The sequence below is a fragment of the Neltuma alba genome, unplaced genomic scaffold (assembly GCF_004799145.2).
Source record: "Neltuma alba isolate B1F8T4 unplaced genomic scaffold, ASM479914v2 tig00012505_pilon, whole genome shotgun sequence".
Lineage (NCBI taxonomy): Eukaryota > Viridiplantae > Streptophyta > Magnoliopsida > Fabales > Fabaceae > Neltuma > Neltuma alba.
In genome coordinates this window covers 654,308-670,216 of record NW_021636973.1, presented here as the reverse complement: position 1 = coordinate 670,216, position 15,909 = coordinate 654,308, and the positions used below count along the sequence as shown (strand labels likewise).

Sequence of the window (15,909 nt, the reverse complement as noted above, 5' to 3'; positions counted from 1 at the left end):
ATTAGCAAAATAAATTTAAAATATCAATCAATTTATAATTAATTTCTTCAACCATATTACAAGAGATAAACCATATATTAGTGCCCAAAAAAAAAAATCATGTAAGATAACGAACTTACCTAAAAATCCGCAAGTTACTCGGAGACAATCTAAACTTTCACTTTAATCTCTTCGCTCTTTTGTGTTTTATGGCATCTCCTATTTATAGAAGTTTGAAGCTGAGTATTAGAAGCATTTTTTTCTTAATTAACTGATTAATTTAATAGCAAGAAGACAAAATATGATAGAGTTTTATCCCCTATTTATAAAAATATAATCACAAGCAGCCATGAGATAATATTAATTGTATGAATTCTAAATATCTTAATTCTAAAAGTAAAATTTTTTGTTTGATTTTAAAATTTTAAATCTCAATTCCAAATATCTTAAATCTAGATATCATGCCACGTATATAACTCTCATAGTTTTTTCGGTTTCTAAATATCTTGAATTATTGACTAAAATGATAGTAATAATAAAAATTTAACTATTGAATAAAAAGTAAAACACTTTGACCTTCCTTACGTTTTGCTTTAATTACACAAACCTCCTTTTTATTTTGAAAACATACATTTAAATTCAAACTATTAATTCCATTAAGAATATTCTAAAAGGTTGCTTTTTTTAATTAAAACTTATATTAAAAATATTTTTAATGACTAATTCACCCTTAATGATAGTAGATCCCTAAATTTTGGTTAAAAAAGTTTTGAAGAATTTAAAATTTTCTGTTTCCTCAATTCTTTTCATTTTTCAAAATAATTGTTTAATATTTTTATCATATCAGGATAGAAAATTCAATGATTTAGCTGATGTAGACATAAAAAAATTGAATTACAATTTAATTAATTTTTTAAATAAATATATAATTGACTAAATAAGTTGTAAATGTTTTTAACAAAAGTGTTATCTAAAAATTTTAAATTATGAATTTAAATAATTTCTACAACTCTCATAGATAATTTATATTATATGATGAGAAAAAATGTATTTAATATATTTTGTAACCATTTAAAAGAAACCTAAGTAAATAAGTTTTAATATTTGTGATGAAAAATCAAAATTAATAAATTTTATTATATATTAGAAATTTTGAAAATACATGTATTAAAATTAATTTTTGTTGTATCAACAATTATTATTTTATTACAATTATAAATGTTTAACAAATTTTTATGTTAATAAGGGGTATTTTAGTCAAAATAAAAGTTTAAAAGTCGAACATAATAATTAACTAACAGTTAGATGGATGAAAATGAAATGTCAAATATACAAGAAGGCTTGTATAACATACAGTTCACTTTCAAAAGAGATTTATATATATTTTCAAAACAGATGGAAGATTTTTATAATTTAAATAAAACAGAGAGGTGATTAGTATATTTTATTCTTGACTAAGATATACACAGACAAATAAATAAATAAATATACATTTAAAATAATTATAGAATTTAAAAAAGACCCTCAAGTTCGGCTGAATTTTACGATTGAGATATCTAACTAAAGCATGGCTCAATATAGAGGATTCATTTTCAAATTGTTTTGATTATTCTTTCTTTAATGTTTTCTTCGTATTCATAGAGTGTGAAATGTATCAAAGGAAAATTAAAACTAGCAACATGGGAGTTTTCGAAGTACAACCTAAGAATTAATGCCATCTTTAATTTATTTTGATAATATATATTTTAATCTTGGCCCCCATGGTAATGAAGCTAGCCTCATGAATAGGATGGAGTGGATTGGAATTGAACGTCGTCCTATATTTTTTTTAAGAGATTTATTTTTAAAATAAAATATTTCTTTTATTATTAGTTAATAGATATTATATTAACTATGGAATGGAATGAATTGTATTTTTTCAATAAAATTTTGATTGTTTTAGCTTTCTCATTCTACATAATAAATTAGTACGGACATCAACATATCGCACAAATTTTACTATAAGAAACTTGCAATGGTTTTATATTACATTGTTTTAATTTAATTTTTTTTGGGGGTGCGTGTGTCTATGTAAAAGATGTGTTTGCTTTTAGACTAGTCAAAACTAAAGTTTGGATAAGATTCCAATATAAAAAAAATGTTCCCGAACTTACTTTTATTATTTTTGTTAACTTTTCAAAAAAAAAATTATCTAAGTAAAAGCATCTTTCTATCAGAAGTATTTCTATTTGAAACACTGTTAGATACTAAATATAAATAATCTCATTCACTAAACTCAAGCCATATTTTAGTCTTTTGAACTTACTTTTAAGCAAACTTGAGAGATTGATGAGCATTAAATTGGGCCGAAAGCCCAAAAACAGTTTGTATGTTACATCTCTCCAACGATTTTGGGTTCTGACTAAATTGGGCCTAGCATCCAAATATTATGTTGGATACCAATGGTTTAAATGAAAAAAATATAAAATTGTTGTGCAAAGAGTTGCATTAATGAAGTTACTTATTACACAACACAAAGTAACTTTTGTACATAGAATGGGCTAAAAATAAAAGTAAAACATTATTAAAATAAGGGTTAAAACCTAACGGGAAAATCATTAAAAAAAACTTGGAAATTAAAAAATTATATACAAAAACTCGTTCACGAAAGTTGTTGTCATTGTCAAAACCAATACTAATATTGTAACAGGTCTTTATTTGTAATTTTTTTTCTTTCAATTTTTTGTTGTTGCAATTTTTCCAAACCTAAAAGCATCCAACTACTAAAATTTCTATACAGTTGCAAACCATAGGATTTTTGGGAGTAATTTACAACCCAATAAAAATGTTTTGTGCAATTGACTGACGAAAATACCAAATGGTGTTAGCAAGTCAAATGGGCCCCACACGCATTTTAGAAAAGGATAGAATTTCGACTAAGTTGTTCATGTCCATTGGGCAAAGTTCATGGATGAGTTTGTAAGTGTATAAACGTTTTTTGCCTACTGCAAGTGCATAATACGTATTTCAACAACTATCAATAACAAAATAATGTGTCATATTTCATAGATGAATATAAGTACACATACACATTTTAACTATTTACAATAGTAAAATAATAATTACAATAACTATACATATAAAAATTTAAAATTCTGATCCTAATTTACATTATAAGAACTATACAAACATCTACAAGTATTCATAGGTGAATTTACAAGTACACATCCATATTTTAACAAGTAACAACAGCAAACAACAAGTGTGATTAGAAAATTTAATTTGATAAAAATAAACAATTTTTTTAAAAAAATTAATTTAATTTTTTTAATTTTTATAAATTAATTATCAGATTCTTATATTTACAAATAAATGGACTAATAATACAATTCAAAAAGATAGTAAACATTACCTTTGTGGGTGAATATTTTTAAAAGAGAAATGGCACATGGCATGCGTACATCCCACCCAATGAATGCAATTTTGTGATAGGGAAGTAGGTTCAATTCAATGTCTCTCTCAACCACTTTAAGTAGAAAAGGGGCCAAATTAAATATTGTTGGTCACTTTAATTAATTACAAGCATTCAACTTTGGAAAAGAAATGTATCATACATAATAATGTGAGCAAGTATGTCCCAATCATTGTCACATCCTTTACCTATCATGAGAATTCACCTTTGGCCATTAGTAATGATTATTTTTTGTGTCCAATTTGTAATTTAAAACAACCTAATATTGATTATTAATTTGGATCTGAATACAATTATATTTGGGTCAACATCATTTTTAATTGTTGAAATTTAAAGTATTTTTTTTAAATTCTTAAAATTTAAAATCATTAGTTTTCGTTGTTAAAATTTGACTTTATTTTGATCTCCTTAGACATTTTGTTCCCCGAAACAGTGTTTTCGGTTTTTTAAATTAATAATCAATATTTTAAGATTTCAGAAACTAAAAATCATATTAATCTTTAAATTTTTAATATTAAAATTATTCCAATATAATTTTTTTTAAGATTTTAATTAAAATCAGTATTTTAAATTATTAATATTAAAATTATTCCAATAATCAATATTTTAAATTAAAATTTCAGAAACTAAAAATCATATTAATCTTTAAATTTTTAATATTAAAATTATTCCAATATAATTTGTTTTAAGATTTTAATTAAGGACTTTATTTGACAGACATAAATCTTTTTTCACTTAAAATAATTGGTATTAGTTATTTAATTATTTTACATTTTATAGGACATAGAAATCTAATCTCAACTAAACTTTGTTCAACTACCGACACAAGAAACAAAAATGAAACGCTAAGACGAATATCACATCATTCTAACCTCCACATTAATATATAATATATTATGAAGTTTTAAAAATGGTGAGAAGAGAATTGATAAATAAGGAAGGCGCGAATGTGATGAGCGAATGGAGTCAAATGAACGGCAAGCAAAGCAACCCACCAACGCCGTGGTCTTGGAAGTTTATGTATAATAAAACACAAATTATATAATTATTAATTAATTGCCAAATTTTGGAAAAGTGACAGCTGTGGGGCCCGGCATATATTGACAGGTGTACAAAGTTTTTGAGTCAAACAAAAAACAAAAACAATCATTAGCATTTCTTTTTAAAAATATTTTTATGCAAATTAAGATAATATTTTTCTTACATAATTATCTCGAACCCCATTAAAATTATTTTGAAAATTATTGTTTAGTTTTTATCCAAATACTCTTTCATTCTATTCTGAGTAATCTAAAAAAAGCACAAAACACATCAATGCCCTTTGAAAGAGAAGGGTTTCTCAAATATTTATTTAATATAAAATAAAAAATGAGAATGGAATTTTATAAATTAAAATTAGTCTTCTTGATATCTTATAAATGATAATTAGGGAAATATTAAATAAATAGGATGCCCCAGGGTAAAATTTAGGGGCGGCCCTTATCTTTAGAGCATTCCCATTAATCCGTTTTTTATCATTCTTGTTGGTTGACATCATCTTAATTATATTGGTTTGGCCTTTTGAACATCTTAAATTATATTTTTTCTGTAGCATTTAGTATTCTAAACTAATTTGTGATTTTCCTAGAATATTTTCTCAATAGCACTCGAAATTCTAAAGTATTTTTATTAGCTTTTTGTATATTTAACATCCTAAAATATGTTCAATACCCTAAGTATATGATGTTCATTGTTACTAAAAAATACTATGTTTTAAAACATAAATTGCACCAAAAGTACCTAGAATATAAGGTGTTATTGAAAAAATATTTTAAGGTGTCAAATAAATCTTAAATTAGTTTAAGATGCTAAATACTATCAAAAAATATTTTAAAAATTGGGTTAATTCTAAATAAGTCAGGAAAAATCACATTAACCTCAACATTTTCAATCCAACATTGCCCATACAAGCGATTAGCCTAGTCAAACACCACAGGTTAAAAGCCACCCAGACCTCTTAACAATAGGGCAAATTCACCGACCAAGTTGACCTCCAAAAGCTAATATATGCCATTTTTGACATTACGACAGCAGAACAAAATAAATTAGCAAGAATCTTTATGAAATCCCAAAAAAAACATAATTGCTGAAAAATTCTAATCACAACATAACAGTCTGCAATGATAAGTTTTATGACAATAAATAACAATTGTTTACTTGTCATTAAGACTTATTAATAATTATTTTCTTTTGTCTCAATTAATCATTAAGAAATCAATAAGAAATGAATTCAAGTTTTCTTTTCTTTGCCACAAAACGGCCAACCAAGAGCAAATGGAATGGCAGCCCACGAAATGATAGAGAACACAATCAAGCCTTCATCAGCATATCCAAGGCTAGTAACTTGGCTAACCATCAAAAAGCAAAAGCCAAACATAAGAAAGAGCGTTTAATGTTTAGATGGAAACCAAATCATAATTTTAAAAATGATTTTACGATATACAAAGTAATTATATAGAGGAGTTTATCTCGATTTGTAAAAAAGTACTTCATAAAAACACTTTTGTTTAATTCCAAACACCCCCCTAAATCCGAAAATCATGATGAAAACTACAAAATGGATCTCAGCATGTCTAAAGCAGGATTTTTAAACCAGCTACTGTGAATACAATGTAGAAAGTGTGAGCAACGACCTTTTTATAAATAAAACAGTGAGACTATTAACTTTCTATACTGATGGCAAAGATAAGTGGTAAGGAAGGAAAAGTGATGTCAGACTTTTGAAAAAAAATGAATTACTCCTTCGGTCCTTATTATAAGACCCCATTTGACTTTTTATTTGGTCCTAATTATAAGACCCCAATTCATTTTGTCTCTTATATTTATGTATTTTTTTCCAAGATAATCCTTCTAATAATGATAGTTTTAGCCAATATACTTAATTAGCAAGGATATTTTAGGAATGACAACACTTATTTATTATAAATAACCAACTTAACTTACTTCCTTAATCTCCTCAAATAAATCAATTGGGTCTTGTAATTAGGACCGGAGGAGTATTATTTTTTACACCAGTTGTCATCTTAATCAGCATAGAAAGCTTCTTTCTAATATCAATTATTCCTTTTTTGGCCCATAAAGTATCCACATCTTTTTAATTATTAATAAGTATTCTTGTTAACCATTTAGCGTCCAGAAGTCAAAATGCTGGTCCAACACCATCATCAAGGATAATGAGGTTCTGAAATAACCCAAAAATACTGGCACCTTTTTAGGACTTCTAGACCCATTTCTGCCAAATAGAAGGGAGACATTATTTTGCATGATGAACTAAATCTGCTTAACCTGCGAAGAAAGTCAAATGTTTGCCAACTTTTGAGGACTAGACTTAACTAGCAATTAACCAACGGCTCTCTCTTCAAATATTGCTAAATTTGAGGATCTTGATTTGGATAATTTCGACGAGATTGAATGTACTATTGTTAGTAAACTATTAATATTTTATCAACATGCACCAAATTTGTTTTCCAACTAATATGGTTTCATTAGAAGTTGATACATTTTTGTCACAAATCTTTCACAAAATATGTTGTGACCACAATATTTGTCCTAAATTAGTTCTTCACAAATGTATAATTTATTGCAAATCTACCTCTAAATCCACTGTAAATTTTTTTTTTTTTTTTGGGGTCGTGTATATACATTAAGTGATTAGGTAATGTGGAGATTTCTTACTTTTTTTGAAAGAAAAGAAAACATAGTGCTTATCACAATGATGATCACCATAATATTTATTACAATAATGAGATCTACATTATCCAAATATAGTTTTGATTATCTAAATTTAAATTTTCCAACTGATGATTTTTAAATAAAAATTATTTTTTAAAAAAAACGGTTAGGAGATTATTTTTATTTTGAATTTTGTACCTATTGAAAGAATTTTTTAAAAAAAATTATAAAAAATTAAATCTCGACTATTCATATTAAATCTAAATAATTCAAATTTGATGAGTATTATAATGTTCATCATGGTGATAATCACCAAAGTCGGTTCATATTTCTTGTGCATAAGTGGTTCACATTTCTTATGTATAACTTTGCATACAAGAATATTATAATATTTTAGAGTTGAATGTCTTTATATGTAACTTTGGGGTGATGTATAAATGCTTAGAACATGCTATACTTAAATCCCCTAAAGACTTAACTAATCAAAATACATTTATCCGAATGTAAGTGGCATATGAGATCACACTTTCTTAGGAAAGTGGCGTAATGAGCCCATACCTGGCCTAATTATATATAAGAATGTGAGTTTCATATACGGTAACAATTATGCATTCTCTACACCACCAAATTATATTTTGTAAATGACTGGCCTCAAATTCGGTAGGCTTCCATCTCTTAGGTAACAAAATTATTGTGTTTGGTACATAAACATAACATTATTTCCCTTTTTTTATAAATTAATGGAAGGAATTTATTTACACAACATACTTATAGAGAGTCAAATTTGTAACTTTGTTTGTTTGTTTGTTTTTTGGCTATCGTTGACCGAATGGAAGGAATTTACATGCTATGCTATACTTATAGAGATTCGAATTTGTAATTTTACACTTTTAAAAAAAAACCCAAGGATTTTTTCTAGTGCTAGGAGATCATAAAACCCAAATGATAACATTATTTCTCCCATTCCTATCACAACCCAAAGCCATAAACGTTTTTATTAAATTTTCTTTAGGTGTTAAAGTATATCTAAAGTTTTAAAATAATTGAAAAATGTCATGATTATCAACTAACGTTGACTGTTCGATAAATATGTAGACTAAGAAAATGGTACAAAAACACAGCTTTTCAAAATGGTGCAACAATACCATGGTTATTAAAAACTTCACGTGTATTTTTGTTTGTTTTTTTTTTTTGGCTAAGAACATGTTTGTTAAACAAACATCAGTTGACCTAATGATCATGATATTTTTGTAACATTTTGAAAACATTAGAAGCACTTTTACGGCCCCAAGAAAAGTTAATGATGCCTAATATTCATGGAGTTATATTTTATGAGTAAATTTACACATTCACTCTTTTTAATATTTTGAGAGAATGTTACTATTCACTACAGAAACCAATGTAAAGTTTCAAAATTGCCCCCAATGAGTTTTTGCTCCGTTGCTTTTCCTTGCGATGGACGTTCTAGTCCATTTCATTTTAGGTCCAATCCACTTCTATTGTTCCCTTTCTTTTTAATCACGGTGCGAGTTTACCCATAAAATATAACCCAATTCATGTTAAACACCATGATATTTTTCCACGTGTAAAAGCACACTTGAACATTCCTCAATCGAGAAAATAATTTAAAAATACAAATGAAAATTCTCAAATAGTATAAAAATACTACGATTGTTAAATCAACCAACGTTAACCATTTAGCAAACAACTCCACATGTGTTGCTAGAGTTGCCCTTCCCTCAACAGCTTCATCCACTATCCTTTTATTTGGAAGGAGATAGAGAAGGATGTCGAAGGGGATGTTAAGAATTATGACACAGTAATAATATTATTAGAGGATTTAAATATATTGATTTTTGTGACAATATATAGACGAGTTATTTTTCTCTTCATCTCTAAGCCAAAACCACCAACAATCAAAGAAAAAAAAAAATCTCCAGTCCTTAATATAAGACTCTGTTTGACTTTTATTTTGGTTCTAAATATAAGAGCTTAATCCAATTTGTCTCTTATATTTATGTATTTTTTTAAGGTAGTCCTTCTAATAATTGTAGTTTTAGCCGATATAGTTGATTAGTAAGGATATTTTGAGAAAGACAACACCTATTTATTATAAATAACTAACTTAACTTCTTTATTTAATCTCCTCAAATTAGTCAACTATATTTTATAGTTAGGACCGGAGATAGTACTATGTAATGCATGTGGGAATATTTCCTAAATAATAAATATTGATTGACTTAATGACTACGACATTTTAACACAATTTCGAAGCCTTTATGTGTTTTTTTTAACACCATTTTTTTTTTTATTGATATGCTTACTAACAATCAAAGTTGTGACATTTTCACGCCAGGTAGAAGTGTTCATGTTTACTTTTACTCCTATTACGGTGTTTGGTATATATAAGGAAATATTTTGTGGGTAAATTTGCACCTTAAACTCTTTTTTTTTCTTTTTAAATCCACATTATTTCTCGTATTGGAAGAAATATTCCCTTTCGTTTTTTTTTAAATCCACCTCCCACCTCTATTTCTTTTTTTGTTCTGTTTTAGAAACACATATAATTTTCATTTTCAGTGGTATTTCTTAGCCATCGGAATTCCACTCTCCATTTCCTTATAAATCTTCCAACAATACATAACATCAGCTACTCAAAATTCAATGTTATATCAGCTAAGTGTTTTACTTAGTACGATATACATACACCATTACATTAAACTTAATTTACCTAAGTTTTGGCTCAAAATTGAATGTTAATTTCAAACTTTTAAAGCTGTTGGGTTATAAGGCACTTCCCCAATGTTTTAGGTCAAGTGTATTTTAGCCTAATTAGGTGCATCATGTATAAAAATGAATATTAAATATCATTATAACTAATATAGAATTTAAAATTTATAAAGAGCAATATCATTTACAAACCATGAATATTAAATTATGCATATTTTTTATCTTTAATTTCTCTTTATTTATTTTTAAATTCTCTTTATTTATTTAATTTTTCGCCATCTCTTTATTTATTTTATAAAAGCTATATTAAAGTTAGAAAATAATACATCTTTTTGTATTTAAAATTATTACATCTCTCGCATCTTACTACGAGAAACGTATATTCAATTTTAACAATAACAACAACAACAATGATAATAATAATGCGGTTAAATTGACAAGATCTGTAGTTGTTGGTGTCCATGGAACCGTCGGTGGTGGTTAACCGCATAAGGACGTAAAAACAATGAGTTTCTAGAGAGAGAGAGACGGGGAGGGAAGGAAGGAAGGAAAGGGGAAGTTCTAATTCCTGTGTTGTGAGATAAAGAATCGCTTCCTACATAAGCCATTTGAATTCCACCACTCACCCTCCTCCATATCCATTTCACTATTTCTCGATCCTGGCCGAGACACCCCCCACACACGCACAGCTTGTCTCAGGAGCCTTTTTCCAGTTCCTGGGCTTCTAGACAACTCTAATTGGCTTCGGCCATGGCTGACTCAAATGATTCTATTCCTTCTCACACAGAGAAGATCTATCTCGGTGGAAAGGTCCGCTCTTCCCCCTCTCCCTTCCTCCTAGTATGATCTCTTTTGTTGTCTTGGGTTTAATGGTTGAAGCTTTGAAATGGATCGATTAATTCGAACTGTTCTTTTAATTGGGTCTTTATTCTTGTTCGTAGTATCTTCTGGGATGATTGTGGAGAGTATATCATGTTGCATTTCGTTTTATGGTTAGGCCATTTTAGTTCGCCGGAGAAAATTTGTGGCAGAAATTAAGGGAAGTCAATTTTCGACGTCACTTGGGGCAGTTTTTCTTAATGTAACTGAATATTGATTGCTCAAGTATTTTGCTTTGCTATCTGGTTTCCGAAGTCAGGAAGAGCAAGAAACGTTTCATTCTAAAATAGGATGGCGTTGGGTTATTTTCCCCTTTGTTTTCTTGATGATCCTCTTTTTGGTAATATATTTCCCTTCGCCAAGTTTTAGGGATTTTGAAGATAAAGGGAGGGATAACGGATCCTTATTTGCTAAATATTCTTTTGCCCTTCCATCATCCAATTGTTAAAATATTGATGTTGATTCTTTCCATATTCATCCTTCTTATCTTTTCTGGCTTCAAATTCCTTGTTCCCCTGGTTATTTTGGAATTTTGTTCGTGACGTCTTCTGTTTATCTTGTTTGCGATCTTCCTTTACCAATGTCTCGCAGATGGATTTTTAAAGTCTGTATTATGCATGTGTGGAACATTGATTAGTGAGTTTCAGAAGTACTGAAATTTGTTTTCTCGGCTTTTGTTGCTTTTTGGATGATCAATGAATTTTTCGGGTTTTGAGTGAAGATGAAGGAATTTTTCTCCCATCATACTTCTTTTTTTTTTTTTTTTTTGCTTTTGCTTTTTCGTCGCTTCTTGGATGAGGTTCAACATTATAAAAAATAGAATCCTTTTAGCTTTGATTTATCTCTTTAGTTCTTTAGAAGCGTAGTCCATAGTTACGGTCTATTTATGGTGATAACTTTAGCTGTATAATTATGTTTCGGTGTACATATCAGTTTTATTGGTTTCCAGATCAGCTGAAGTTTCTCTTACTTTTCAAAAAGTTGATCTTTTTCCCCCTTTTAACCACCAAGAGAACTGGGCCAGACTTAGTCTACATAGATAAGTAGGTGGTCCATGAGTCTAAAAATACCACATTGTTGCCATGGGAACAGCAACTGCACCTCTTACACGTTTGCATAGCTATTTCACATTAACTCAACGTGCATGTCTTGGGAAGATAAATCCACCGTAGAATTTCTGTTTTTACTGTTTTCTCCTTGCATTTTTGTCTGGAGCGTACGATGAGTGTGATCTGGAGTTCTTGTTTTATTTATCCTTTTTGAAACTGGCATTGCTATTGCTATGCAGTTGCTTGTTACTTAGGTTTTTCTAGAAAAGGGGTAAGGGCACATGGGCATCCATGTTAGGGGATGATGATATCCGTTGCTTAAGGAGAGGGTTCTTTTTCTCTTACCAAAAGTTTAAGCTTCTTTTTTTTCCCCCTTCTTTTTCTTTTTTCTTTTTAATATCTGAACGCTTTCTCTCTGGTTTCTTTCTGTGTCTGCTCCAAGCTTATTTTGGTTTGCTGTTTTAGGAACATCGTATTCGTACTGGCTGTGGTTCGGTGTCTGTTATAGTGTATGGGGATCAAGATAAGCCAGCACTTATCACTTATCCAGATTTAGCACTCAATTGTAAGTTTGTTCAGCTCACTTTCAAATAATCTATTATTCTTTTTTTTTTTTCCTATTAATTTAATCTTTTTGAGAAATTATTGTCCTCTGTTTTGATGCAGACATGTCGTGTTTCCAAGGATTATTTTTCTGTCCTGAGGCAGCATCTTTGCTGCTTCACAACTTCTGCATATATCACATCAGTCCTCCTGGGCATGAGGTCTGTAAGTTAATTGATTTGATTGTATATTGATTTGGTTCTGTCTTAGAATTATTATTCACAGAATTTCTCCTCTGAAACTTTCACAAGAGTTCTTGCAGTTGGGAGCTGCTGCGCTTGGTCCTGATGATCCTGTGCTCTCTGTTGAAGATTTAGCAGATCAAATAATTGAAATTCTCAATTATTTCGGGTAACTACAATTTGATTGAATGTGCTATAGCTTTTCAAATGGAATTTTCTATTACATTTTACACTCAGATGGAGCTTTCAAGATAGGCTATCGAACTTTGCCCCGGAAAAAAAAAAAACAATGGAGTACAGAACATATATTTTCAAATTGATCTCTTGAAAAGCACCATCCAACTTAGTAATGGCTCTGAAACTAAGCGGGATTAGAATGGCATTTCCATACTATGTTTTAGAGCCAAATCTAATGTTTATGCCGTAATTAGTTTATTCCTAATGGTATGAACACCTTTATCCAGGCTGGGTGCTGTGATGTGTATGGGGGTAACAGCTGGTGCTTATATCCTTACCCTGTTCGCTGTACGCTCTCTACTTGACTAATGAGTTGTGCTTTGGGGCTATATGAACTATGAATGAAATCTTATTTCAGTTGATTTTTTTTTCGCTTTGATACAGATGAAATATAGGGATCGTGTTCTTGGCTTAATACTTGTATCTCCTTTATGCAAATCACCTTCTTGGACTGAATGGTTATATAACAAGGTTCGTTTTTTTTTTTTTTTGGCCTTCTGACTAATTAATTCATGAATTTAAAAGTTTATCATATTATTGAGGCCGTGTTTAATTTTTAGGTGATGTCAAATCTGCTATATTTTTATGGCATGTGTGGTTTGCTGAAAGAGTGCTTGCTTAAACGATACTTCAGCGAGGTATAATAATGTAATGCCAGGATTTTGGCAATGTAGCTTGCATTCTCTTTCTCTCACATCTTTTATTTGATTTGCCATAATTGTCTTTTGGGAAACCAATTACAGGAAGTCCGTGGTAATATAGAAGTTCCAGAATCAGAGATAGTTCAAGCTTGCAGAAAAGTCAGTGTTGGGTTAATTTAATTACTACTTACTTGTATTGCCCTGTTGCTTAAATCTGATTGTTATTTCTGTTTTCTTTATTCATTTAATATATTCAGTAAGGCTTACACCAGGTTACTTGTATGCTTCTTTTCCAGTTGCTTGATGAGAGGAAGAGCACAAATGTCTTGCGGTTTCTTCAAGCAATTAATCGGTAAAATCTGCTAACATATTCGATTCTGATGTTTAATTTCTTTTGTGTGTGCCTTTTTTCTTCAGTCTGTGAATTGGCAGTCATATCATGTGCATTAAGCTTGTTTTGTCAACTTGCAGGAGACCGGACCTTACAGAAGGATTGAAGAGACTACATTGTCGTACACTTATATTTGTTGGGGAAAATTCTCCCTTTCATTCCGAGTCTCTCCACATGACAGCAAAACTCGATAGGAGATTTAGTGCCTTGGTTGAGGTATGTAGTGCAGAAGTATGTGTGAAGATATATATGTTCATAAGTTTTCAAGACTCCTTATCACCCGTGCGGTACATAGGAAAGAACAGCATAGAAAAAGAAATGAAACGGAAAGACACCATTTTTTTATGAGAAATGCCCTTCATATCATTGAAAAGAAGTTGATAAAAAGAGCTTGTTACTATTGAATAATGATAATGTAGGTGTAATAAATAAGTTTGTTCAAGTGGTTCGGTACTTGTTCTTGTTAATTAAGTTCTCAAGTTGTGCACGAAAAAAAAAAAAAAATTGCCCTTAGGAGAACGTCACACCTAAGTGGTCTGACCTGACTCGGGATTTTATCTTGTTTTAAGTTCAGTTGATTCATTCTCCCTTTTGGGTGGGGAGACGTGGTAACTGGGGACATGTAGTTGGTTGATCTCATGCAAGTCCTCTAATAGTATGAATGAAGTCTTAGCAGTGTGGCCTGAATAGATTACTTCTTTGAAGCATTGCATACCTAATAATATGTGTTTATAAAGAAGCAGCAAGTGTAGGTATGAGAGTTTGGGGCTGATTTTGATATTGCAGGTCCAGGCTTGTGGATCAATGGTGACAGAGGAACAACCTCATGCAATGCTGATTCCAATGGAGTACTTCTTTGTGGGCTACGGGCTTTGTAGGCCGAGTCAGCTCAGCGAGAGCCCAAGGAGCCCGCTCAGCCCATCTTGCATCTCTCCAGAGCTCCTTTCTCCGGAAAGCATGGGGTTGAAGCTAAAGCCTATAAAGACTCGTGTTTCACTCGATGTTTGATTCTACCAGGGAGACTTTTGTGACTTGAAGCTGACTGGTTGTGCTTCTTAATTTTTATGTTATTTTTTTGTTAGTAATTGTTGAAGATGAGGATAGACGATGGAAGATGGAGAAGGATTTGTAGATAAGAAGGGGAATTAAGAAGCCAGGACACACAGAAAACACAAAGAGACACACACACTCTCACACAGTAGATTAGATGTTTGCATTATTCATTCATTTGGAGCTAGCCAGTCGGTCTCAGTTTAAATATCTCAGTCATACTGATAGAGGAAAAAAGTGAGGTGTTGGAGAAGCTGTATCTGTAAATTGATGTTGGATTGTTTTATTGATTTTTTTGTGACAATAGAGGTCAATAATGAAGGACTCCCAATTTATTATGATGGTACCTACTCGTCTCCCTCCCACTCTCTGTTTTTCGTTGTTTTGTTGGCTCCTTTAAACTGAAAAAGAACCTATTAAAAATATCTAGCAAGCTAATACAAGCGGGGGAATAAGTATCAGCAAAGAAGTTGCCATACTGGTTTTGAGGTTAGTTCAGCCAAGATTAAAAACATAAAATACGAAAGTTATGGCGAACTGTATCATTAAAAAAAAATTGAAGTTATGTAGTGTTTCAAGTACTATGCAATATATGAAGAAAATTGATATTGCCGTGAAGCAATACTGAAATTTTTATGATGATAATATATAATATTGATCATTTGATCGAATTTATGGCAAGTTGTTTCACCAGATATATGTTCTATATTGGTTCTCTAGTTATTTTTAGACTTCATGAGTTGTGAGCTGCATTTATGTGTGAGAAAAAATATAATGAGATTGGCCCTGAGATTTTCTTCCCCTTTTGTGGTTTCTCTCGTCAACAATTCAACACAAGGAAGACGCGGTATGAAATGAGACTAATCATTGATGACGGACATGTGCGTTTTAGTCACTACTTCACGGACACGCGGTCAAACGACCATCTAGAATGCTTGCTTAGTGCAGTGAAGACCACGATGCGCTACCTAATGCAATAATTTTCCGGGAAAACTCTTCAATCCAA

The 15,909-nt window shown here is 30.3% G+C and overlaps 1 protein-coding gene across 1 annotated transcript; it reads left to right on the top strand.

The window, feature by feature from the left end:
• The first annotated feature begins 10,461 nt into the window (after nt 1–10,461).
• Nucleotides 10,462–15,249, top strand: LOC114727633 (protein NDL1). The gene is made up of 11 exons (XM_028914321.1): nt 10,462–10,681; nt 12,265–12,364; nt 12,466–12,563; nt 12,665–12,753; nt 13,049–13,109; nt 13,206–13,292; nt 13,382–13,459; nt 13,565–13,621; nt 13,759–13,814; nt 13,934–14,069; nt 14,640–15,249. The coding sequence occupies exons 1-11, from the start codon at nt 10,622–10,624 to the stop codon at nt 14,859–14,861; spliced, it is 1,044 nt and encodes a 347-aa protein (XP_028770154.1). The 5' UTR covers nt 10,462–10,621; the 3' UTR covers nt 14,862–15,249.
• Nucleotides 15,250–15,909: the final 660 nt, after the last annotated feature.

What these genes read in the sequence shown, in the direction of transcription:
- LOC114727633 (XM_028914321.1), top strand. Translation starts at nt 10,622, where the DNA reads ATGGCTGACTCAAATGATTCTATTCCTTCTCACACAGAGAAGATCTAT. An exon ending in TCCAGATTTAGCACTCAATT is followed by an intron (nt 12,365 to 12,465) that starts GTAAGTTTGTTC and finishes GTTTTGATGCAG; the next exon opens with ACATGTCGTGTTTCCAAGGA. An exon ending in GATTTAGTGCCTTGGTTGAG is followed by an intron (nt 14,070 to 14,639) that starts GTATGTAGTGCA and finishes TTGATATTGCAG; the next exon opens with GTCCAGGCTTGTGGATCAAT.